Source organism: Leptonychotes weddellii, chromosome 9 (assembly GCF_054177405.1).
Source record: "Leptonychotes weddellii isolate Sample4059 chromosome 9, ASM5417740v2, whole genome shotgun sequence".
Lineage (NCBI taxonomy): Eukaryota > Metazoa > Chordata > Mammalia > Carnivora > Phocidae > Leptonychotes > Leptonychotes weddellii.
The window spans coordinates 32,061,451-32,086,833 of NC_138377.1; the positions used below are offsets into that span (position 1 = coordinate 32,061,451).

A 25,383-nucleotide genomic window follows, 5' to 3' on the forward strand; every position below is an offset into this window, starting at 1 on the left:
ATAGGGTAGAATTTGTACTACCAACATCGTTTATGATGTGTCCCTGAGGATCTGCCCCTCCGCCCGGCTTTATAGGATTGCCGTCTGTATCTTCGAGGTTTGTCACAAGTTCATGGGAGTTCAAGTATCACTCACTCAGGTTCCCAAAGCTCTTGGCTTCCTGGCATGAGAAGGAGACAGATCTGAAGCTGTAAACCTACAAAGGGCTCAACGTTAAATGATTGGCTTCAGGCCCAGGCTAGTGGTCCATGGGCCTTGCATGGTGCCTCTTCGCCCTCTTGTCTTTCTGACCACCCAGCCTTACCCATACCTTAGGCCTGGGTGCTGGTAAAAATGCAGGCTTCCTCAAAAAAACAAAAACAAAAAACCTCTGTAACTTTTCATCAATCATTTATTCCTCAGGGTTTATGAGCTTTATATCCTATTTTTCTCCATGACATCCTTTCTTATTATGAAAGGAATACATGTTCATTGCAGCAATTTTAGAAACTATAGATAAGCAAAAAGAAAAATCGCCCACAGTGTTACCGCTCAGCTGTAACAACATCCAGCTGAAGCTTTCATTTTTAAATGGATTTTAAAAATTATAAAACCGGGGTCCTATTATGCATATAATTTTATAATCTGAACTTTCCCTTAAAATGTATTCTAATATCCTTTCTTGCCACTGAAAGGTCTTCTACAACCTTATTAATATCTTTATAAGTACCAAAATGATCATATAATCCTGTTTTGAATACTTAGGTTGCTATTCTCTATTCTTGAGAGCAGATTTTTTTAAAAATTTTATTATGTTATGTTAGTCATCATACAATACATCATTGGTTTTTGGTGTGGTAATCCACGATCCATTGTTTTCGTGTAACACCCAGTGCTCCATGCAGTACGCTCCTTAATACCCATCACCGGGCTAACCCATCCCCCTTCCCCCCTCCCCTCTAAAACCCTGTTTGTCTCTCAGAGTCCATAGTGAGAGCAGATTTTTAACAGACAAAAGAGGGAGAGAGATGAAGCACTCAAGGAATTTTATAGGAAGCTATGGCAGGAATGACTAGATGGGCCTAGACCTGGGTGATTAAGGTAGATATTTCAACCTTACCATTTGACTTAAGAACAGCCAATATGTAATAAAGCTTCTATTTTAAAACAGCCCCACCTGGGACTTCCGAAAACAAACTTGCCAGATGCCCGTGATGTCAGGAAGTGAAGCAGGTACCGCAGTAGGTGGGGCCAGTGACAGGTGTGCTGTGGCCAAGGGAGGAGGGAAGTTGAAGGAAGAGCCGAGAGGAAGCCTAGAGAAGGCATCACACAGGAGAGGGAAAGAGCCGTGACCCCAGGAGGAGAGCTAAGTGCTTTAAAACAACCGTTGGGGATATTCAGAGGGCCAGACCTCAGAGAGTAGCTCTGTGGTGGTCAGGGAGGCAGAGGGAAACCCTCCCTCCTGGGCTCTGTTCTCAGGAGGTGGAGGGGGTGTTCCTCAGCTCGTAAACCTTCTCCCTCTCTCCCTTCCCCCTCTCTTGTGGCTCAGCTGGTTAACCATGCTTGTGATTTTTGTCTGGTGAAAAGTTCTGAGGCAAGACACAAGGCAACTGGGCTATCTTGGAGAGAGGAGGAGAAAAAACAGTTTAATATTTTCTTTAGAAAAGGAAAAATGGGGGGGCACCTGAGTGGCTCAGTTGTTAAGCGTCTGCCTTCGGCTCAGTCATGATCCCAGGGTCCTGGGATCGAGCCTCACATCGAGCTCTCTGCTCCGCGGGTAGCCTGCTTCGCCCTCTCCCACTCCCCTTGCTTGTGTTCCCTCTCTCACTGTGTCTTTCTGTCAAATAAATAAACAAAATAGTGAAGAAAAAAGAAAAGGAAAAATGTATTTCTCTATTGAATAAATAATATGTACATCCAGTGGGTAACACTCAAAAGATGCATAAAATAGTTTTATTCCCACCTTGGTCCCCCCAGATACCCAATTCTTTTCCCATAACCAGTGTTATCAGTTTCTCATGTAACTCCAGGAATATTTGATGCATATATTACCAAATGGTCTATATTATTTCTCCCAGCTTTTTTTTTTTTACTATACATTGTTCTATAATGTGCTTTCCCCCCCACCCAAGATATATTGAAGATTGTTTTATTGATATTAATACATAAACAACCTCATTTTTTTTAATAGCAATTAAGTATTCCAGTGTATGGACATACAGTTTTAATTTAACCAGTCTCCTATTGGTGAACATTTTCATTGCTTCCAGTCTTTGTCTCTTTTTAAAAATGCAATGAATAAACTTATATATCGATTATTTCCCAATGTATGAGTTTATCTGTAGGACATATTCCTAGAAGTGGAATTACTGAATATATAATTCTGACCATTCTTGGCAATATTGTTTCTTATACCTTCTCTAGCAACATATGAATGTTTTCTTTCCCCACACCCTTAACCAAACACTATTTTATCAGACTTTCCATCTGTGCCCACCCGATAAGTGAAACAGTGTCTTGATGTACTGTCATTGTACTTTTTGGCTTTTAATATGAAAAATTTCAAACATACAAAAAAATACAGATAAAAGTATAATGAATCATCACCTCGACTTAACAGCTGTTCACTTTTTGCCATATTTGCTTGTCCATTTAGGGGGTTTGAAGTACTTTTAAAGTAAATTGAAGATTGTCACATTTTACCCCTAATACTTTAATATGTACCTCTGAAAAACAAGAACATTTCCCACCTAACCATAATACCACTATTACACCAAGCTTTACCCCTAGCTTAAAGCTATGTGCTGGCAAAAATGCAGACTGAATAAAATTAACATCAACTCTAATATAACCTAATACCCACTTAATATTCAAATTTTCCCAGTTGTCTCAAAAATGTCTTTTATGATTAATGTGCTCAGACTAATTAAGGACCATTTATTAAAATTTTTGTATATGTTTATACTTTTAATTTGTACTTCTATGAGTAGCTTGGACAATTTTCTACACATTTAAGAGATTTTACAGTTTTTTTGTTAACTTTTTGTTCACATACATATGTCCATTTTGCTATTGGATTGTGGGTCCTTTTCCTCATTAATTTGTATATGTTCCTTATATCCTAAGTGAATTGGCTCTTTGTGATGTGAGTTACAAATATCTTTAGTCATTTGTTTGACTTTGCTTACAGTATTCTAACCCACACAAGTTTTTTGTGTTTTTTTTTTTAATTTTAATTAAGAGGAGCAGAAATTTTGCCTGAAGTTTTTTTTTAATGTAGTTGAATTTTTCAATATTTTATTTTATGCCTTTTGAATTTTGTGTCCTATACCAGCATTATTAAAAAAATACATTCAACCATGATTTGTTTTGGTATTTTTATGGTTTCATTTTTACATTTCAGTTTTTATCCAAATGAAATTATCCTGGACCATGAGGTATATATTTAAGTTAATTTTTCCTGGATGGCATCTAGTTTTGTCCACACCTTTTATCCAATAATCCTTCTTTCCCCTTTATATCTGAAATACCATGTCTATCAGATATCAAATGCCTATCTGTGCTTGGAACTATTTCTGTTCCATCAATGTGTCTATTCATATTCTATCTAGTAGCACAAGTTTTATCATTATACCTTTATGCTGTGCTTTACTATCTGATAGAAAAAGCACTTGGGAAGGTCTGTTACTCTTCTTTAGGAATTTTCCTAGCTATTTTTGTTTTCCCAATGAATTTCTCATAGCTTCTCTAGTTTTCCCCAAATTATGGAATTTAAATATGGTTAAAATAATATTCAATATATAGATTAATTTAGGGTAAACTGACAACTTTGTGATATTGAGTTTTCCTATTCAAGATTCGGATGTGCCTTTCTACACACGTGTTCAAATCTTTTGTATGCCTCAGGGGCCTTTTCAGGTTTTCTTTATGTAGGTTTTACACACTTCTTTTTAAGCTGAAACACTGTTTTTTGGGTTGTTTTTTTTTTTTTTTAAGATTTTATTTATTTATTTGACAGAGAGAGACAGTGAGAGAGGGAACACAAGCAGGGGGAGTGGGAGAGGGAGAAGCAGGCTTCTCACCGAGCAGGAAGCCCGATGTGGGGCTCGATCCCAGGACTCTGGGACCATGACCTGAGCCGAAGGCAGACGCTTAACGACTGAGCCACCCAGGCGCCCCTGAAACACTGTTTTTTTTTTTTAAATTATCACTGAGGGCCTTATAAACTAGTATTTCAGAAAAAGATCCTGCCATCCCTTCAGTGGTATCTTTTGCCTCTAGGATTAAATCTAAACTTAGCCTTTCATTCAGGGCTTTCCATATTCAGCTAAAAACCTATTTTCCACATGATTCCTGCTTACCTGTAGCTACCCAGCGGCCCCCGAAAAAGCTCCATCCTTCCATGCCTCTCTGTCTGGGAACGTCTTGCCTCCCTGGCTCCCCTCCTCCTCTGCTTGTCCAAAGTGGTTTTCTTCATGAGACCACCCCCACCCCCCACCCCCCACCCCCCACCACCACCTACCGCTTGACTATTCCAATTAGAAATGACCTCTTTCCTCTTTGGCCCATGACCATTTATCTGGTAATTAATCCAGTATCACCTTGTGACAGCTTTTGTATTATTAAAGTGAACTGCCTTTTAGCTCTTGTGTGGTTGCAAAATTAACTGCTTGTGGGTTTTTGTCTTGTTTCCTCAACGAGATCATGAGCCTCTTGAGGAGAGGGAGCCTGCCTTGTGCCCCGCACAGCATCCAGGACAGGACCCTACATGTTGTAATCGCAGTAGTAGTGATGTTAACAGTGATGAGGACTTTTACAGCTAGCTTTCTGCGTGCCAGGTACTGTTCTAAACACTTTCCATGTATAAACTCACTTACTAGTGGATAAATATTTGAGTTTTGGTATTGTGGGTTTATTTGACCTCAAACCAAACCTTTGAAAAGGAGTGTAAAAGGAAGAGCACCCAGTGACAATATCCAGACACTTATTCTAGCTGGCTGTTCAGAGAAGAGGGTGAGTTTTCTAGGAGAAGCCCTGACGGGTAGGGGAGGACTGAGGATGGCCACAGCCTGGGAAAGAAAGAAAGAGGAAGAAGAACAGGCAGGAATGGAGATGCCCTAAGCTTGAGGGCAGCAGAAGCACCAGGGTTTTCCGAGGCTCTGGCTTTGAGTTGAGCCATGCTGGTGGATTTGCTCCCTTTTCCTGCACTGGCAGGGTTAGGAGTCTGGAAATAAGGTCTGACCCCTAGCCGGACCTTGCTGAGCCTCCATTCCACAGAGGGTCACTGCAAGCTGGCCCAGGTTCCCTGGGGATAGCAAGCCCCATGCATGGCCACTGCCCCAGCCTGTCCCCACCAGCCGGGTTCCCACCCCAGCTGGCCCTGGACCACCCGCCTCTCCTGCACTTGGAAGGCTCCGGATGAGCGCCTGGGCCATGCTCGGAGTGAATGTGCTGAGCATGCCGATATGGGACAGCCAGAGCAAACAGCTAATGGAAATTAATTCCCACCCCTGGGCCTTTTCTCTCCTCAGGCTCATCATTAGCTTCTCAGAATCTTTCCCGTGTCTCTACACTGCAGAATGTTTCGGGTGCTGGGGATTCTGGGCAATTTCACCCTAGCCTCCAAGTAAAAGGCAGCCAGGAAGCTGCCTCCCTGAGCTCTAAACTGTGGCTCCAACATTTTGGGGTCCAGGAGGCTTCATTTGTATGTTGAAAACTGGGGAGGTCTAAGGATCAGTTAGGACACATCAGTACCAATCTGTGTGCCAGGCCAGCAGCCAAGAATTAAATCCCACATCCCCGGCTAAAAGCACTTCCTTACCCTTTGTCAAGCACAAATAAAAGGGTTTCAGCACCTGTGTAATGAAATTTTTGGATTCTTAAAAACAGGAAAAGGAGAAAGGAAGAAAGCACTTTAGGTTTTTGATACACTGATCTCTAGAGGGGCTAAAACTTTCAGCCCCTTGGTCAAAGCTCCACAATCAGTTGGAAGAGCTAACGCCTTCTTTAAACAGACCTAGTTTCTAGGGAAGGCACCATGGGGTTGTGGCTGGCTCTGCTGAATCCAGACATGCCCCAGAATAAATGCCAGTGCATCATTGAATCTTCAGTTACATTTTACTGACCAGTCCTTGAAATCAGGAAAGTGGTTTAATTTGCCAACAAAAGAGTAAGGAGAGTTTTTCCCCTGAAACTCTGCCCAGAGGTCCAGGCTGAATGGATTGCCATTGTAATTTTATACGTGAGACTTAGAGAGTAGTGGTATTTTTCCTCTTTGTGGAAGTCTTATTTAGATGGCTGCCATTGAAGTCTTTCTATGGGACACCAGGGCTCGTCTTCTTTATAATAGAGTGTGTCTGCCTCAAGGAGAGGACTGTCTTTCCTGTCCTTGAGTCCCACCTCCCCCCAGAGCCTGGCACCTCTCCGTTATACAGTAAACATTGGCTGAATGAATGAAGAAGTGAATAAAGTGTCTGAGTTCCTAACACCAAAATAGCAGTGCAATAGGAAGCATCTGACGCTGTGCGCCTCAGGAACCGCGAAAAATTATACCCTTGAGCCCACGCTGCTGGGCTCCTCTTTTTGTTGTTGTTCAGTCAGGTATTTAATAATTCAACAAGCCAACCCTGCCACGGTTTGGGCTCGGCCGAGCGGACATTTAGTCTGCTCCCAAGGCGCTGGCATCCCTCCTGGCTGGGCTGCTCTGAGTCTGCCCTCGCTGTGCCCGACCCCCCACACGCCTTCCCCAGGGATCCTCTGTGGCCGGAGGCCCAGCCCCACTGCCAGGTCAGCTCCTGCACCAGACTGCCTGCAGCCTCTTGCCACAAACTCTTCACTGAAGCCAACAGAACAAGAGTTCACCCCTCCTCCCCTCTTCTCTCCCTTTGTTTCTCTTTTCTGCCACTCTCCTCACTCTCGCTTTACCTTCCACCCCTCCCCCACTCATTCTGCCATCCTAGTTTTCGCCCTCTGTCCGGCATCTTGTTCAAGGCTCCCAGCCCTAACTGGACAGGTTACCAGCATCTAACTTACAGAGATGCGAAGAGGTACCTCTCCTGAGCTGGGACAGCATGGGCGAGAAGCCTGCTTTGGGCTGGTGCTGATTTAGAGTGGGGATGTCATGTCGGCTTCTCAGGTCTGAAGATGGAGAACCCCTGCCTGCCATTCTGGGGGTGAGAGATCCAGCATAACGCAATGGCTAGCCCCCAACCCAAGCCTCCCTTATCCCTAACCTCATGTGGATCACACATTCCCCTTGCCTTGCTCATCATTCTTTTCTCTGCCTACCAGAAGCTCCTTGAGGGCAGGCAGTTGGTTTTACTTTTATGAATTATCAGACCTAGCCCAAGCCTGCCACCAACAGGAGCTGAATAAATGTGCAATCGACTACAATACAGCTCTGGAGCGCTTACTGTATACCAGGCTCTGGGCCTTAGGGATATAGAAGTGAACCAGACAAGACTTCGCTAGGCTGGAGATACCTACACTCTTGCAGGAGAGATGGGCTTTCAACTCTTATGAATGTGAAGCGAGATCTTAATAAGAAATGCATATGCAGGGGTGAGGGCACACACGGGGAGGCCTAACCTCGCCAAGGGGTCAGGAAAAGCTTTTCAGAGAAGCTCTGACTCCTACCAGACAAATAGGAGTTGGGTGGAGGGGGCTGGAGAGGGGAAGGGCAAGAGAGACCATTCTAGGCAGAGGGAATATTGGTTGGATGGGTAGATGGGTGACCCTGGCACTGAAATCCGAGCTCGCCGCTACAGCGGGACAGCATTCTGTCAGGCACAGGAAACAGGTGGCTGAATGAGGGGTGCATAGCCATTGTGCTTAGAATGTGGTGGTGGAATTTATCTCTTCATTGTCCCAGTCACGGCACATGGACCCATGTCGCCCAAGGCTACAGCCTGATCCCAAATGTTCCTAGGAAGGGGGTGGGATAGACACATCCACCTCCCCTGACAAGGAGAGACAGGGGACCCTGGAATTAAGAGAAAACCCTTCAGCCCGTTGCACATTGACACTGCCAACCTTGGGCACCTCACCCAAGACTCTTCTCCCCACTCAGATGAGCGGGAAGTTGTTCAGAAGAAGACCTTCACGAAATGGGTGAACTCAAACCTGGCTCGCGTGCCCTGCCGCATCACTGACCTCTACAAGGACCTGCGGGATGGGCGGATGCTCATCAAGCTGCTGGAGGTGCTCTCTGGAGAGATGCTGGTAAAAGCCCCTTTCCCCGAACCCTGTGGCTGGTGTTGTGCCCCCTCTTTAGAAAAGACATGACTGGGGATGTTTCCAGTTCTCATGGCCTTCAAGGTTTCTCCCTCTTCTTTTGGGAGGTTTCATTACTTACTGATGTGAGATGTCCGTGTGGCTTACTGAGTTCTCTGACCTCTTGTCAGAATGTATTGCCTCTTGGCCATTCCCACCTCTTCATGCTTCTCCCAGAAGCCATGCAGAGCTCTTGATTCCTCCACTGGGGGGCAAGGCATCTGTGGCTGGCCTGCAGTGGACCCACCCTCAGCCTCCTCACGCAGGCTAAGATGGATTTTGTTACCCAGCTGGAGAAATTGACATCCTTCTTGGAACCAAGAGAAGAGCATGGAAGATATTTTCCTGTGTGTCCTATCACTCTTACAAGTGGAAATGTAGTATAGGCCCGCTCCATTGTGACCCACCTGGCAGTAATGTTGTCTCTGAGGGAGAACCAGATTAAGGTTCAAGTTTTGCTCAGTCACTTCCATCATAACCTTGGGTCTGTCAGTCAGGAACTTCTTTTCCTTGTTTCCCCTAAGTATAAAATGATACGTGTACCTGATGAGGTACTAAGATCCTCGGGGTTTGAATGAAAACATACCACATTCTTCCACTGGCTTTTTCAACTCCAGGCTGCTGCCTCTTATAGAAGGAGTTACCACTGGGAACCCTTCACATGATGTGGTTACTTCTCGGTGGTGGTCCCCTTAAGTTTTGGCTGGACCCATTCAGAGGTGGGGAGGGAGGAGGCTGGATGGTGGGATGGCCCCCGTTATCAATTCCCCAAACAAAAAGCCACTCTTACCACCGGCAGTTAATAGTTCTTAGAACTGTGCCTGGCATGTAATAAGTGCTCAATTAACTATTTGTTGTGTCAGTGCTTTTGAACGGCATTTATTACCCCCTCAGAAGTCTTTGTTCCAACCCAGGAATAGTACCGAAGCAGCCCAATTACAGAGCTCTGGGTACCCAAGGAAAGGGGAGCATCTGAACTTTGCAGAAAGGATGGGATTGAAAAGTGTCAAGGAGTGAACCTGAGAGTTGGAGGTTGGCCGGGAGGGTGGAGGGTGGATGCTGATGACAGGAGTTGATCCAGGCTGCAATCACCTCTGGGGTGACTGTGAGGTCCCTCCATGCCCATGGGGCCAATGCCATCCCTCAGCCAAAGCCCACGAAGGGGAAGATGCGCATCCACTGCCTGGAGAATGTGGACAAGGCCCTACAGTTCCTCAAGGAGCAGCGTGTGCACCTGGAAAACATGGGCTCCCATGACATCGTGGATGGCAACCACCGCCTGGTCCTGGGCCTCATCTGGACCATCATCCTTCGCTTCCAGGTGGGTTCCTGGGGGAGCAGAGGGAGCCTCCCTGGGCCAGGAAGGCGAATGAAGTATATTTGTGCACATTCTGGGAGGCTAGAAACCTGTCCTATGGGGCAGTGTTTATAGGAAGAAGTGACCATCCTCTGCACTAATTGCTGAAGCTCAGGGTGAGCTGTTCAGTGAACAGTAGTCTTTTGAGGGAGAAGATAGAGATTAGTAGCTGGGGTGAGGTCTGGCTGGGAGATCTGCTTTTGTCACTTTCCACCAATGTGTAACTTTTGGGTTTTTTAAAATCGTTTGATTCAGAAGTTGCAAAAACAATACAGAAGATCTATATTAAGTTTTTCAATCAGAAACTTTTTTCTTCCCACTCTGAAATTCAAGGTCCGTTATTTGTAAAGGGAATTTAGAAAGTGCAAGGGAAGGAAAGCGGGGCCTTCCACCGGCTGGCTTGGGGACAGGAAGAATCTAGTCCCGGGATGCCTGAGTGGCTCAGTCCGTTGGGCAGCTGCCTTCGGCTCAGGCCATGATCCCAGGGTTCTGGGATCGAGCCCCACGTCGGGCTCTTCACTACATGGGGAGCCGCTTCTCCCTCTGCCTGCCTCTCCCCCGGCTTGTGCTCTCTCTCGGTCTCTCTCTCCCTTTCTCTCTGACAAATAAATAAAATCTTAAAAAAAAAAAAAGAAGAATCTAGTCCTGAGGTCAGGGAGGGCAAGGAGAAAGAAGATAGCACACAGCTCACAGATTGAAGATCTCATCCGAGGGGTGTTGGGGATCCAATTTCACTCTGTGGGTGTGTACAATGAAACAGTATTGACCACAGCATTGGGAAGAATGAAAAGAGGCGCTACTAATCAAAACAGAATACCTTTCAATATTCATGTTGTCCCTTGCAGGGCATTGTTCCTCAGAGGAGGATTTGGGGCATCTTGTTTATTCTCACTATCCCATTAGTTATCAAGTTAGGGCTGTCTCCTCTGACATGAGGAGGCCATCCCTGGCCCGTTATAGCTGACTAAGGTGGGGAAACAGGCCATGGGGACCCAGGGCCTTGCACTCTGGTTGTGTTGCAGGGCCGGCGAGGCAGATGGATGGCTAAAAAGGAAGAGAGAGGGAGGGAGCTTCCCGGGGAGAGCAGGAAGGCACGGAGCCAGATGCAAATCTCGTTTCTCCCTCTCTCGTTCCCACACCCCTAGATTCAGGACATTGTCGTGCAAACTCAAGAAGGTCGTGAGACGCGCTCTGCCAAGGATGCGCTACTGTTGTGGTGTCAGATGAAGACAGCAGGGTATGTCCTGGGAACCCATTCGCTGCTCCGGTCCCCACTCCCCTCCTCCTTCCCCCACGTACTGCCACAGCCAAGGGACACACATGCCACTGCCCAGAACTATAGCAGCTTCGGCGTAACCAAGGCAAAATGTATCCGGACCTGATTCTGGGAGGCCTGGAATTCGGGATTCCTTTCCAGAGTTGCCTGGGTCGGACCGTGGTGTCTGTTGGGTGTGCGAGTCTCTTGGGCCCACCTTATGGAGGAACCTGTTCGTCTGTTGCTGAAGGGGCTCAAGAAGGGACAGATCCATTTCTCTCCTGTGTATTGGTCCTTCAGTTCATACACTTTTGGGGACCCCAAAATAATCTGTTTCTTAGGTCTTGATGTTTCTCTTGGATGCAGCTACCCCCAGGTCAATGTCACCAACTTCACCTCCAGCTGGAAGGACGGCCTGGCCTTTAACGCCCTGATACATAAGCACCGGTAAGCAGAATGGGGAGGGCTGAGGGCAGAACCCCTGGGCTGTTGGGATACATCGCGCACAACGTGTAGGTCCCTGTTTAAGCCTTCTCTCACCCGCAGCTTCTCTGCCTCCCTGAAATTCCAGGCATGCCCTCTGGCCCTTCCCCACGTTCTGGTGCTCACCGCTGCCCCTCCCCTGCTTTCTGTCTCCTCCTTTCACTTCTGCCCAGCTGTCTGTCCAGTGTCTTTGCTTCGTGCTGGGGCTGCCCTGTAGGTGGGGGATGCTGCGGCCACCGCCTTTTAGCAGTCTGGCCTTGTCCCCAGGCCTGACCTGATCGACTTTGATAAGCTGAAGGACTCGAACGCGCGGCACAACCTAGAGCATGCATTCAAGGTAGCTGAGCGTCAGCTGGGCATCATCCCGCTCCTCGACCCCGAAGGTGAGCTGCACCTGCTCCAGCCCTTCGTTGCTGTGAGGGAGGTAGCGTTCCTGCCGGAGGGAGCCCCAGACTGACAGGACACTGAGAGGAGTCTAGGCCCAGTGCCGGGCCAGTCGCGGACACAGCGAGGGGCCGGTGGCCGGGCCAGCGCTCTGCTCTGGGCCTGCTCTTCAGATCCAAGATGGTTCCTGACCCTCACCCATTTGTAGTCTCTGGATCCTTCTTTTTCACTCCTTTCACTCCCTTTGTGGTCCAAATATGGATTTCATCCTCTTGCGAAAATCGCACTCTTTCATTCTCACCCCTCTGGTTGTCTCTTGGTGCCTGGAGTTGAATTTCGTGCTGGAGGAACAGGGAGATAAACCCTCTGAGCCTGACATTTCCAGCTTCCAGCTGGGTCCTGAGCATGCACTCTTTCCCCTTGCAGATGTCTTCACGGAAAACCCTGATGAGAAATCCATCATTACCTATGTGGTGGCATTTTACCACTACTTCTCCAAGATGAAGGTGCTCGCGGTGGAGGGCAAGCGCGTGGGCAAGGTACAGAGCTCTTTCACAGAGCGTCACCTCATTTCCCTGTTCGCCACACTGCGATCCTCCTTTTCCATCCTGAGAGCTCTGAGTCTGGGCCCCAGTTGCAGGTGGGGGAGACAGATCACCCCCCACCAACTTCCTCTGAAGCCAAGCCCTGCCGCGTTAATGGTTCCCAAGCTCAATTCCAAAACAAGTTGATGGTCTGTCCTGACCAATGTCCTCGCCCCTGTTCCCCATCTCATGAACATTTCCACGGGATATGATGGGCTTTTATGTGTTGGTCTGTTGTGGTTCTGGGCCTCTTCACTCTGTGGTGGATCAGGAACCCATCCCACTGTACAGACCCTCCTGCCGGATGCCTTTCCCCTGCTGGTCCACAGCTCCCCAAGGGTAGAGACCATTTCTCATTCGTCCTTGTGTGCCTGGTGGTTAGCAAAGGCAGTGCCTAGAAGCCCTGGATTCCTAATAATGCATTTTAAAATAAACAAGACCTCGGCCCTTCTAGCGGCTGATGTCCTGGCACAACAAGCTTACCAGTGTTTATAGGCTTAGGGGGAGGGTGGAGCTGCCCCTGCACCCTAGCAGAGCTAGCTCCCTGCTAATGTTGCCAGTCCACTTCCAGGCCACTCCTCCTGCCTTAGCACTGCTTTTGGGCTCAGGGAACAAACCCACCGTGGGACACTCCAGGGCTGGAGAGGGGGACCGCCTTCCCTGTGGTCCCCACCGGGGGCCTCGTTGGTGTCATTGCTCTTCTGATAAGGACAAGTAATGAAGTGATTCCCTAGGTCATTGACCACGCCATTGAGACCGAGAAGATGATTGAGAAGTACAGTGGGCTGGCCTCAGAGCTGCTCACCTGGATCGAGCAGACCGTCGCCGTCCTGAACAGCCGCAGGTTTGCCAACTCCCTGGCAGGCGTCCAGCAGCAGCTACAGGCCTTCAGCACCTACCGCACCGTGGAGAAGCCCCCTAAGTAAGGGCCTGGGCTCTGGGAGGCTGGGCATCCGTGGCTGGGACACTGACTGCCAAAGGTAGAGCACCCCTGCCCAGCTGTCTGTCCAGTGTCTTTGCTTCGCTGGGCCTTGAGAAGTACCTCCAGGAGGTATAATAACCTAGAGGCCAGAGAGCTTCACATCTGTCATCTCCTTCACCCCCACCTTGCGTTCCTGCTCCCAAGCCATCAGCCTGCAGGAAAGGGGCATTGATGAGTAACCAGAGAAAGTACTGGAAAGTTTCTCTCTCCTCTGTGCACGGAGCCATGCGTTTGTCATCTGGTAATGACCTCTGTATTCTCAGCCCCAGAGCTCTCTGTATGGGGTCTTGTTGATCATCAGGTACATCCTGTTTCTCTCCCATCTGTCGCTGCTCATCAGCAGAGCATTTGGGGACCTCTCAGGACCTCTGCTTCACCCAGTGTGAAGTGCACACATCTGCACGGCCACACCCATGCGTGTGCATGCGCATACAGACACACCAACAGAAACACGCACGCTTGGACGCACAAAGAGAGGGCGCATTCCGGCTCACCTGCCCTTAGCTTGTCCAGCTCTTCAGAAACAGATCTCTGGCTCATTGGTGGTACCCTCAGCCTTGTTCCTCCCCCTCGCCTCCCACACTCTTCATTCATGACTCTCAAACAGGGAAAGGTGAGACACAGAGTCTAGAATGTACTATAAACAAGTATCGCCTTTCTGGCCTGACACTAACCCACTTTTAAAGTCCTAAATTCAGTACAGATAACCTCCCCTGGGCTTTTCTCAAGCCGAGCACCACAGGGGTGCTATCTCTTGGCCGAGTGGATGGTGCTCTGGGCCCCAGCCCTCTTTAAACAACTGTGAGTGGTCAGCTCTGTCAGGCTGGCCTCAGGGTGGGGACCTGGTTGACAGCCCATCTTTGGCTGCTACGTGGAGGATGAAGAAGGAGGTAGATACCTGTGTCCATGCGGAAATGTAAAAGTATGCAGTTCCCTTGAGCTGAGCCCCCGGGCTCTAGATGGTCACCCTGCTGCCAGTTCTCATCTACACCTGCTCTCTTCCTGGAGCGCAGTCTTTCCTCTCCCCGCAGAAGCAGCGGCCCTTTAGGACTTGTCTGGAGGGCTGGCTCATTAGTACTCAGGTGAAGGTTGCTTTCAGTACAATATGTTCCTACGTGAATAATGCTACTTCTAAGGTGTTCGTGGCTCGTCAATAAAAAACTGACTAAAGAGCTAGTCAGAGCCTTCGTCATTCGCAGAACAGGGAAGAGCTTTCTTTGTGTCTACTGGTAAAACTCTTGGTATCTGCAGGAATTACTAGAATGCTCCAGTTAGCCATTCCCCTGTGGAAGCAGATGATAAGCAAACACTGTGGTGGCTGTTGTGTTTTTTTCTGGTTTGTATTTTAAAGACTCACCCCTAGTAGATCACAGTTGGTGAGTATGATAGATGTTTTAACAGGTAAGTTGACCTAGATATCCTCTTTACCTTTTGTTTTTAAGGAGAATATGTTTCACTATCCAAGCTCCAAATGCCAGGCTTCCATGTTGACTTAAGCAAAAAAATTGGCAATGGAGACCTCGACACTAATCTCCCTACCTCTGCTTTCACAACAGGTTCCAGGAGAAGGGGAATCTGGAAGTCCTACTTTTTACCATCCAGTCCCGGATGAGAGCCAACAATCAGAAAGTGTATACCCCTCACGACGGGAAGCTGGTGTCTGACATCAACCGGGTACCGCAGTGTTTTCCATTATACATAGCCAGCGGGTTGGCTGAGTTTCTGACAAGGGGGCAGAAAATGGTTACTGGACAGGGTTAAACCAAGCCACTTGCTGTTGTGGTATTAACTAACTATACATGCTGGCTATTTGGGGGTACCCTCTGAACCTAGTTCTGAGAGGTCTGACACCAGCCACTGCCCATTAGCTCAGCCCCTTGCTCAGATGCCCAGAGTCCATTTTGGGAGCCAGTTTTATAGCTTAGTCTCTATACGTTCTTGAGTTTTTCTGACAATTGAATGAATATTAACTGCTTATGACAGAAGGGAAATGCCTTCCGATATTTGAGAGATTTGGAGGCTTAGCACCACTTGGACATTCTAACAGAATGAAAGTAGCCATTGAGTCAGTGAGAATGTACTGAACACCCACAGAGACAAGTAACATTAGGCCAAGAGTCTAAGGCAGGTTTAGGGGAGGAGGGAACTGGGGGGTCACGACCAGTGCTCCCCAAATCTTTGGTAGCCAAAAGATTTACTGAACTTTAGGCTCTGCCTAGATTCCTGAAATCACTCAGTGTTGGGTGAAAGAGACGGAACCCCCAAACCCAGGTGTTCCCCTGTGCCCCAAGAATTCCCCTTTGTCCCCCACACAGGCCTGGGAAAGCCTGGAGGAGGCTGAGTATCAGCGGGAGCTGGCCCTGAGAAACGAGCTCATTCGGCAAGAGAAGCTGGAACAGGTAGCCCGGCGCTTTGACCGAAAGGCCGCCATGAGAGAGACGTGGCTCAATGAAAACCAGCGCCTCGTGGCTCAGGTAATGGGAGACACACTGGGCATGGCAGGAGGCAGAAGCCTTCCAGAGCCCCCAGCAGGCAACTGGGCTGCAGACCCAGCTGGCCTCTCGGTGGCAGCAGGATAAGCCTCTCCACAGGCCTTGCAGCCCTGCTCCCCAGGACTGGGTAGATTCGGATTCACATTTGAGGAAGAACTCTCCGTGGACTCTGGCCTCTAGGGCGTCAGATTTCACTAGCTAAAAATTGACCCCAGGGCTGATGCTCATAAGAGCATCTATTGCTTCCCACTTAGAGTTTGGACTCAAATGTCCAGGCGGGGCGAAGCCAGTGTTCTGCGAGGATTGGAGAGAGTGCGTGCAGACTCGAAGGCATGGGGGTGAGCCGTCTGTTTACAGCTGCAGGGCTCCTGAGTTAGGAGCAGCGCCTTCCTACCCACAGTCGGGCACGTCCCTCCTAGGCAGGGTGGCGGGCACCAGCAGGCCGCGGAAGGGCACAGGGAATAACATTATGAGCTGCTTTTAAAGGTTCTTGGAAGACATTTGGTCTTTGGAACTTGGCTCTGATAAGATTGGCTGAAAAAGACAGCAGACTGGGCTCCTTGGGACTGGGCTTTCCCAGCGAGCGGTGGTTCTGAAGGGACCGCCGTTTCTCTGTGTTTGAGGGGACTAGCCAGGGCGGCCCGACTAAGTCGCCCGCTTTTCTCCCTGGGGGCCAGGATAACTTTGGGTTTGACCTGGCAGCCGTGGAGGCCGCCAAAAAGAAGCACGAGGCCATCGAGACCGACACAGCCGCTTATGAGGAGCGGGTGAAGGCCCTGGAGGACCTGGCCCAGGAGCTGGAACAGGAGAATTACCATGACCAGAAGCGCATCACTGCCCGCAAGGACAACATCCTGCGCCTATGGAGCTACCTGCAGGAGCTGCTGAGGTCCCGGCGCCAGAGGCTCGAGATGACCCTGGCCCTGCAGAAACTCTTCCAGGACATGCTGCACAGCATCGACTGGATGGACGAGATCAAGGTGGGCCCTTGGAGGCTGCCCATCCCCCGCACCCCCCCCCCAGGCCCGCCTTGGTGCGGGCGGTGCCGTTAGCTCTGCTTCCTTAGATGCCTCCCAGCCAAGCACAACCCTGAGCCAGAATGGAGAAACTGAGGCAGTACAGTGCCTGGCTGCTCCCCCTGCCTGGTTCCCTCTGCTCCAGACAAGTCACTAGCCCGGGTCCTCTGTATTTCGGGTGATCAAGACATCTTAGGTTCACGGTAGCACAGATGCCAACCTACAGGACCTAGAAATGATAGACAGGAATCAGGAACCGGGAAAATCAGGCTCTGAGTAATCACGGTTTGATCTGGTTAGAATCCAGACCTCCCAGCATAGGGGCAACCAAGAAGTCGGAATCTCCTCTCCCTCTACTACAGTGGGTCTCATCGAGGATGCCCAGCAGACCGGCCACGGAGCTTTCTAAAAATGCACATGCCCAGGCCCCAAACCTTGAGACAGATGCAGGAGATCGAGTGTGAGGCTTGAGCTTCTGAAAAACGTTCCATGCCTGACTCTGAAAGGCACTCCCAGTAGGAAGTCCTGCCCTATAGCTCCCGTGCTGAGCAGTGCCCATTTCCAGCTGCATGTGACTTCCTGGCCCAGATACGATGCACACTCCCTTCGGAAGGGTCTCTTCTCCTCGCAGGTATGTCTTCAGCTCTCCTCGTCCCCTCTACCTGGTCTTTCCTCTTTGCCAGGCTCACCTCTTATCTGCCGAGTTCGGGAAGCACTTGTTGGAGGTCGAGGACTTGTTACAGAAGCACAAGCTGATGGAAGCTGACATCGCCATCCAAGGGGACAAAGTGAAGGCCATCACTGCAGCCACCCTGCAGTTCACTGAGGAGAAAGGTGAGGCCGCAGCTGTCTCTCCAGCCTCTGGCTCAGCGTTCTAGCACCCCAGCTTGGATAAGTCTCCTAGCTTTAGAATTCCGCTTCTTCCCTCCACTGATGGTGCCAGAAAGAAGCTTGAAGGATAGTAGAATTCTCCAGAGAGCAGGCAGCTGCTTGGGTGATCTATACTCAGAAGGTGTTTATAAGCACCAATAACGCATCATCTGCCTTTCATTTACTCTGCTAGTTCAAGATACAACAGAGACAATTTAGGTTTCTAGCTTTGGGTCTTTTTTTAAAAAATAAAGTTTTATTTAAGTAATCTCTACACCCAGTGTGGGGCTCAAACTCATGACCTGGAGATCAAGAGTCCCACACTCTTCCAATTGAGCCAGCCAGGCGCCCCTCTAGCTTTGGGTCTTAAATAAAAGACCCTGTTGCCTCCTTGAAGAGTCATCTTGAAATTTGTGTCTGGGCCTTTTTATTTTATTTTATTTTATTTTTAAGATTAATTTATTTATTTGAGAGAGAGAGAGAGGAGGGACAGAGGGAGAGGGAAAGAGTTTTAAGCAGACTTTGTGTGGAGCACATAGCCCGACATGGGGCTCAATCTCACGACCCTGAGCTGAAACCAAGAGTCGGACGCTTAACCAGCTGTGCCACCGAGGCGCCCTGGTGTCTGGGCCTTTTAAAAAAAAATAATTTCTTGTTGTGCATTTCTCCTGAGAGCTGACCCAACTTATTCATGAAGTGTTAGTGGTAACGAATTATAAAGAACCTGACCTGCCCTCTGAGCAACTGCCCCCCCCCATATGCAATCCCAAAGCCCCCATAGGATGGCAGGTTCTAGATCATGTGGTTTTAGCCTGGCAACTGACCTGAAGCTTGCCCACAAGCAAAGCCCTTACCTCTTTTGTCTTCCCTTCTTTCATTCCTCCCAGGATACCAGCCTTGTGACCCCCAGGTTATCCAGGACCGGGTCAGCCACCTGGAGCAGTGCTTTGAGGAGCTGAGCAACATGGCAGCTGGGCGGAAGGCCCAGCTAGAGCAGTCTAAGCGGCTCTGGAAGTTCTTCTGGGAGATGGATGAGGCCGAGAGCTGGATCAAGGAGAAGGAGCAGATCTACTCTTCCCTGGACTATGGCAAAGACCTGACGAGCGTGCTCATCTTACAGCGCAAGCACAAGGCCTTTGAGGATGAGCTCCGAGGGCTGGACACCCACCTGGAGCAGATCTTCCAGGAGGCAGAGGGCATGGTGGCACGTAAGCAGTTTGGGCACCCGCAGATTGAGGCCCGAATCAAGGAGGTGTCCGCCCAGTGGGACCAGCTGAAGGAGCTGGCTGCCTTTCGCAAGAAGAACCTCCAGGACGCTGAGAACTTCTTCCAGTTCCAGGGTGACGCTGACGACCTGAAGGCCTGGCTGCAAGATGCCCACCGGCTACTCTCAGGCGAAGACGTGGGGCAGGATGAGGGGGCCACGCGGGCCCTGGGGAAGAAGCACAAGGACTTCCTGGCGGAGCTGGAGGAGAGCCGCGGGGTGATGGAGCATCTGGAACAGCAGGCCCAGGGCTTCCCCCAAGAGTTTCGGGATTCCCCAGATGTGACCAACCGGCTGCAGGCCCTCCGGGAGCTCTACCAGCAGGTGGTGGCCCAGGCAGACCTGCGTCGGCAGAGGCTACAGGATGCCCTGGACCTGTACACGGTGTTTGGGGAGACGGACGCCTGTGAGCTGTGGATGGGGGAGAAGGAGAAGTGGCTAGCCCAGATGGAGATCCCAGACACACTGGAGGACCTGGAGGTGGCACAGCACAGGTCAGAGCCTGACTTTGTCTTCCTCGCCTCCCTCCGCTATGGCCTGCACTCCATCCCCGCCGAGGGGGGATCCACCTCTAGATCAGCAAGGTTCTCTTTGAGAGGTGATGGGATGCCCTTTATGGCTAAGGCCATGCACCAGAGCCATGGGTTTCAATCAGGCTCTGTGACTTTGGGTCCTTTACCCTGTGGGGCCTTCCTTAAAATAAGTAGGGGACCTTTCTAGTCCAGTTATTCAATTCCTTTTCAGCCATAGCGGTCTTTGTTCAAATGAATTGTAGACAGAACCCCTAACATAGAACACAGAGGAAAGCAGAACCATTTAGTGAAGTAGGAGGTGAGAAGTCAGAACCCCACCAGCTCTCGCTTTCCATGGCAGCCCCTCAGCCACAGAACCCCGAAGGACCCCAGGGACCAGTTTGCAAAGCCCCGGGCTACAAGGCCCGCTCCTTTCCAGTACTCTGATTGTGTCCATGCTGTGGCATGGGGGAGCGTGCACCCCATTCATGTGGCCCTCTTAAGTACAGAACTAGAGAGTTGAGGAGCATGAGAGGTCACTCCCTAGAGCATGCTGAGGTGGGCCCAGGCTGCTGGAGGGAAGGGTCCGCTTTCAGAACTATACCCTGGCCCCTGGCAGCGTCCTCTTCTCCTACCCAGGGACAGAGCACCTGGCTGGGGAGGGGATCCTTCAGGGCAAGGTCAAGGCAGCGGAATTAGGGCCCAAGGGCAGCAGCTGTGGCTGTGGAGGTATGGCGGGTGTTCTCTGAGGTGATCAACACCCCCCTCTCCCCAGACACACCTCTTCGTTCCCTTGTACCTTTCCATTGAGCCAGTGGCCCATGGAGTAAGCAACCAGCTCTTTACTAGCCTGGTCCAAGAAATGCTTAAACCATGAAATTGGACCCATGAACCAGAAAATAGGGTATGTCAGCATATCTTTTTCCTTTCTGCCCCCTTCCCTAGTCAAATGTATTCTGGAGATGGAAGGAGAAAGCAAGAGCTCCACATTCCAGAGACTGGGTGGTAGGCAAAGTGCCCATGCTTCCTCCCCAGTCATCTTCTCTGTCCATATCAGGTTTGACATCCTGGACCAGGAGATGAAGACCTTGATGACGCAGATTGACGGCGTGAACCTCGCTGCCAATAGCCTGGTAGACAGCGGCCACCCTCGCAGTGGGGAAGTGAAACAGTACCAGGACCACCTGAATGACAGGTGGGGCGTGGGTAGGGCTGGGGGCTGAGGGCGCCTTCTCTCGACAACTGACAACCCCTGGGGTGTGACCCCGACGTCAGGACGCCTGCTGTGCACTGCCAGTTTGTCCCCTCCGAGCTCCTGTCTTTCTCAGCCTGTCTCCTTCTGACTCTGGAGCGCTAGCAGCAAGGTGGAAGGCCCTGCGTGGTGAACAGAGTGGTGAATGCTGTCGGGCTTGGGGGGGCATCTCCTGGGGGATGGAGGAGCTGCTCTGAGTGCACGTGTAGTTAGAATCAGGCCGTGTGCTACTCAGGCCACATTTCCCCAGACATTCATAGGCCAGGGAAAATTGCTTTCTGAGAGCTCTTAAGTACTGTCCATAAAAGAAAGCTCCAGCCTGTGCCAAAATGCAGCATCGATAATGAGGCTGGCTTGAATGCAGAGGAGAATTAGCAGGAAGCCTTGAGCACACTTTGTGGCTGGAACAAAAAACAGGCCCTGAGGAGCCTTTGGAGAGGGGGTGCTTTCAGTCTGAGGTGTAATTGCCATGAGTTCCCCAAGGATCTCTGAGGACAGCACACACTTCTGTGTTCCTGTTTGTTACCCGGGGCCCCGTGCACACAATACCACGTGTTCACCAGCTCCCCGCTGCCCCAGCTCCTTTCCCCACACTTGTGTCTGAGCCTTGCTCTGCCTGAAGCAATCTGGGAGGTGGAGTTAGGCAAGACCCTGTTGTGTGGGGGGAAGAAAGGGGGGTCAGCACAGTAGAGACTCTGATGGGGGCCCAGCAGGAGGCAGGAGGGTGATAAGGATACTTCAGAGCCACTAGAACGGGGCTGATGATCTCAGCATCCAGAGATGGGTACTGTAGTTCAGAAGATTCCTCTGTAATCTGAGGTTTATGCAGAAGGGGAAGATGTCTCTTTGTTCTCTTTAGGCTTGGAGGTAATGGGGGGGGAGTATGTTGTGTGTGTGTGAGTGTGCATGTGAGTGTGTGCATGTGCAAGACAGGAGAAACTTGTTAGCTATCTATCTGTTGCCTTAATGAGCTATAGTCAGAGAACGATCTTTACAGATCCCTAAGCTTTGTACCATCCTAAGTGAAATACATCAAGGCACTTGCCATCCTTAGGTGAGAGAGAACTGGGGGCATGAAACACTAAGATGGTTTTCTTGAGAGTTGAAACCATCTCAGTACCTGAGAAGTCATCGAGTCCAGCCAAATACCCCCAGACTGCTGTGTCTCGTACAAACACTTCCAGGGGTGGGGAGCTCACCTGTTCACGGTGCAGCCCATCCCATACGGAGGCAACTCCTTTTGGTTAAAAGGTTTGACCTCCTATTGAATGGAAATCTCCCTCCTTGCAATTTGTACACATTGGTTCCGGCCCTGCCCTTTAGAGAGAACAAAACTGATTCTGATTCTTCCTCCATGTGATAGCTCTTCAAATATTTTTTAGAACAACAGTCATTCTTCACCTTTGCCCGAAGTCCTGCCTCCGAGCCTCCACTGTTCTGTCCACCAGACCCCTCCTTTGGTCCATTCAGGTTCCTCTTTCTCCCTGTGTCCAAGATGAAAAACTTTCTTTCCCTCCTTTGTACTGGTTTAGAGCTTTACATTCTACCTTGTATTATAATGACTTCTATCCTGAAGAACTTTCCTACTAGACTATAAGCAAATGAAGAGTAATATCTTTATCTACTGCCCACAGTGCTTTGAGCATCAAGCACATAATTGTCTGAGCTTTCCTCTGTTTGGAATATTCTTTTCTTAGATAGCCACATGCCTACTTCCTTACATTATTAAGATCTCAGCTCACATGTCAGCTTATTGGAGCAGCCTTCACTGAGCCGGTTGAAAACATCACTGCCTCCTTCCCACCCAGCCACTGTGCCCCTATCTCGTTACCTTGCTTTATTTTTTTCATTGCACTTGTCACCACTTGGATGAATTATGGGCTTATTTATTTGTCTCTACCCACTCAAATGAGAGCAAGCACTTTGCTTTGTTCGTTGCTACCTCCCTAGAGCCTAGAACAGTGCGTGGCACAAGGCACATGATAGTTGCATGATAAATGCTTAGTGAATGAGTGAACAGGGACAAGACTGAAATATCTTCTGCCAGGCTTGGCACATACGAGTCATTCAGACACTTACTGAATAAGTGATTACCTTCCACAGTATGCATTCCAGTTGACCAACATTTTTTTTTATTATGTTATGTTAATCCCCATCCATTACATCATTAGTTTTAGATGTAGTGTTCCATGATTCATTGTCTGCGTATAACACCCAGTGCTCCATGCAGTACGTGCCCTCTTTAATTCCCATCACCAGGCTAACCCATCCTCCCACCCCCCTCCCCTCTAGAACCCTCAGACCAACATTTTTTTTTTTTTATAATCTTGGGCCCAGGACCAAACCTGAGGTTCTGACATGGCCTGGTCAGGGCTGACTGGAGTGGTTCTATCAACTTCTTTTATCTTGGAGACAGTGCAGCAGGGGGAACCAGACTTAATTCCCAGTCCGTCCTCTCTGTAGCCTTTGCTGGTGGCTGCAGTGAGGCCACACCAGGAAAGACCTAGAAGGGTGAGATACTCAGGGCCCCATCCTTAAATAGATCACTACAGTGGCAGAGAGGTGCTCATTGAGATCCCGCTCCGGTGGCCCCCACGAGACCTGCCCCCATCACCCTTGTCACCCTCACAGCTCCCTTCATCCTCTCTGCCTGGTGTGTGCTGTATACATAGCACTTTATACTACAGTTAGTTTGTGAGCTTGTCTTAATTTCTCTCTAAATCATACACTCCATAAGGCAAAGTCTAGCTATGACTACATCCTCCCAACAGCTAACGTAATGCTTATACCTTGTGGGTGTTCAGGAAAGAATGGCTCAGCAAATGAGCGGTCAGCACACTCTTAGGTGCTTACATGTTACTTACATATTACATGTCACTCGGAATGAGTCAGCTTGGGTCCATGGAAAGGGTCCCTGGTGGTCTCGGCCCAGGCTGATGTACAGCTCTTTAGAAGAGGCTGATTGGAAGCTGCCGACCAACCCCAGACCCCAGAGCATGTGCCAGACCTTTGCATATTTCCCATTTCCATGCCAGCACTGCATCTGAAGGTTAAGGTTATGCTATCCATTTCAGTTATAACCCCAGCTTCTCCCTTCCCCCTCCTCCTCCTCCTTCATAAGGCCTCTTTTCCTTTAGAGCCAAGGTGACGTTTTTAGGCCTTGGGTACTTTGAACATGGTCTTGGGCATTTGTATGGTTCTTCTAGGGCCACTGGGACCCTATGTCCTGATACTGTCTTTAAGTCGATAAATGTAAGCTTTCTAATTATTTTCAGCATTTCAAAAAATCTGGGCAAGTTTTATGTTTGTCCAAAATTTGACTACATACAGAGCCAAGCTAAGAGTCATTTTGGTGTCTTTACTTATGGTTGGAATCACATCACTGCTCGCCCCCGGATGATGGAAAGATCTGATTGGCAGCTTATATTGTCTTGGGTAAAATTGGATAAATGAATTTTACTCATCACAGTGTGTTGGGTAGATGATTTTTTTAGGGTGCAAGATCTATGGGGAGAGACTCTGGTGGGAATCTGTGTAGGGAGGCCCTGTGGGAAGTGTTACGAAAGAGGGTGTCTCCGTGTCCCCCTTGGCAGGTGGCAGGCATTCCAGACCATAGTGTCAGACCGGCGGGAGGCAGTGAACGCAGCCCTCCGGGTGCGTAACTACTGCGTGGACTGTGAAGAGACTAGCAAGTGGATCGAGGACAAGATGCAGGTGGTGCAGGCCACTAAGGAACTGGGCCAGGACCTGGCGGGCATCATTGCCATCCAGCGGAAGCTGTCGGGGCTGGAGCGCGACGTGGCCGCCATCCGGGACCGGGTGGGTGCCCTGGAGCGTGAGTCGCAGCAGCTGATGGCCTCACACCCCGAGCAGGGAGAGGACATCGGCCAGCGGCAGGCATGTGTGGAGAAGCTGTGGCAGGAGTTGCAGGAAGCCCTGCTGGAGCAGGAAGCCTCGCTGGGGGAAGCCAGCCAGCTCCAGGCCTTCCTGCAGAATATGGATGACTTCCAGGCCTGGCTGTCCATGGCCCAGAAGGCCGTGGCCTCCGAGGACATGCCTGAGTCCCTCCCGGAGGCCGAGCAGCTCCTACAGCAGCACGTGGCCATCAAAGACGACATTGACAGGCACCAAGAGATCTTCCAGAATGTCAAGGTATCCGGGGAGAATGTGATCCGTGATCAGACGGACCCCGAGTACCTGCTCCTGGGCCAGAGGCTGGAGGGCCTGGATGCTGGCTGGGTTGCCCTGTGCCGGATGTGGGAGAGCCGCAACCACTCCCTCGCCCAGTGCCTCGGCTTCCGGGAGTTCCAGAGAGATGCCAAGCAAGCTGAAGCCATCCTCAGCAATCAGGTAGGGAGAGGCATACAGGGCTGGTGGGGGGGCGGGGGGAGGTTGTCTCTTAGGGCAATAGCACTGGTGAATCCATGAATGTCCTCAGAGACCAAATTCTACCTTTTTTCAAATCTAAATAGTTAACATACAATGCAATATTGGTTTCAGGAGTAGAATTCAGTGATTCATCACTTACATACAATACCCAGTGCTCATCCAAGCGAGTGCCCTCTTTCATCCCCATCATCCATTTAGCCCATCCCCCATCCCCCTTCCTCCATCAACCCTCAGTTTGTTCTTATCGGTAAGAGTCTCTTATGGCTTGTTTCCCTCTCTCCTTTTTTTCTTTT

The 25,383-nt window shown here is 49.7% G+C and overlaps 1 protein-coding gene across 4 annotated transcripts in view; it reads left to right on the plus strand.

The window, feature by feature from the left end:
- SPTB (spectrin beta, erythrocytic) overlaps window positions 1–25,383 on the plus strand; it is a 122,413-nt gene that overhangs the window by 64,504 nt on the left and 32,526 nt on the right. For all 4 annotated transcript variants that reach the window (XM_081830369.1, XM_081830370.1, XM_081830367.1 and 1 more), the window contains exons 3-16: window positions 8,048–8,199; window positions 9,398–9,571; window positions 10,753–10,844; window positions 11,229–11,309; window positions 11,613–11,728; window positions 12,156–12,268; window positions 13,048–13,235; window positions 14,852–14,969; window positions 15,611–15,769; window positions 16,465–16,767; window positions 17,487–17,637; window positions 18,561–19,431; window positions 20,507–20,644; window positions 24,295–25,051. In XM_081830369.1, coding sequence (XP_081686495.1) covers window positions 8,048–8,199; window positions 9,398–9,571; window positions 10,753–10,844; window positions 11,229–11,309; window positions 11,613–11,728; window positions 12,156–12,268; window positions 13,048–13,235; window positions 14,852–14,969; window positions 15,611–15,769; window positions 16,465–16,767; window positions 17,487–17,637; window positions 18,561–19,431; window positions 20,507–20,644; window positions 24,295–25,051 — 3,413 coding nt within the window. The remainder of the gene's footprint in view (window positions 1–8,047; window positions 8,200–9,397; window positions 9,572–10,752; window positions 10,845–11,228; window positions 11,310–11,612; window positions 11,729–12,155; window positions 12,269–13,047; window positions 13,236–14,851; window positions 14,970–15,610; window positions 15,770–16,464; window positions 16,768–17,486; window positions 17,638–18,560; window positions 19,432–20,506; window positions 20,645–24,294; window positions 25,052–25,383) is intronic.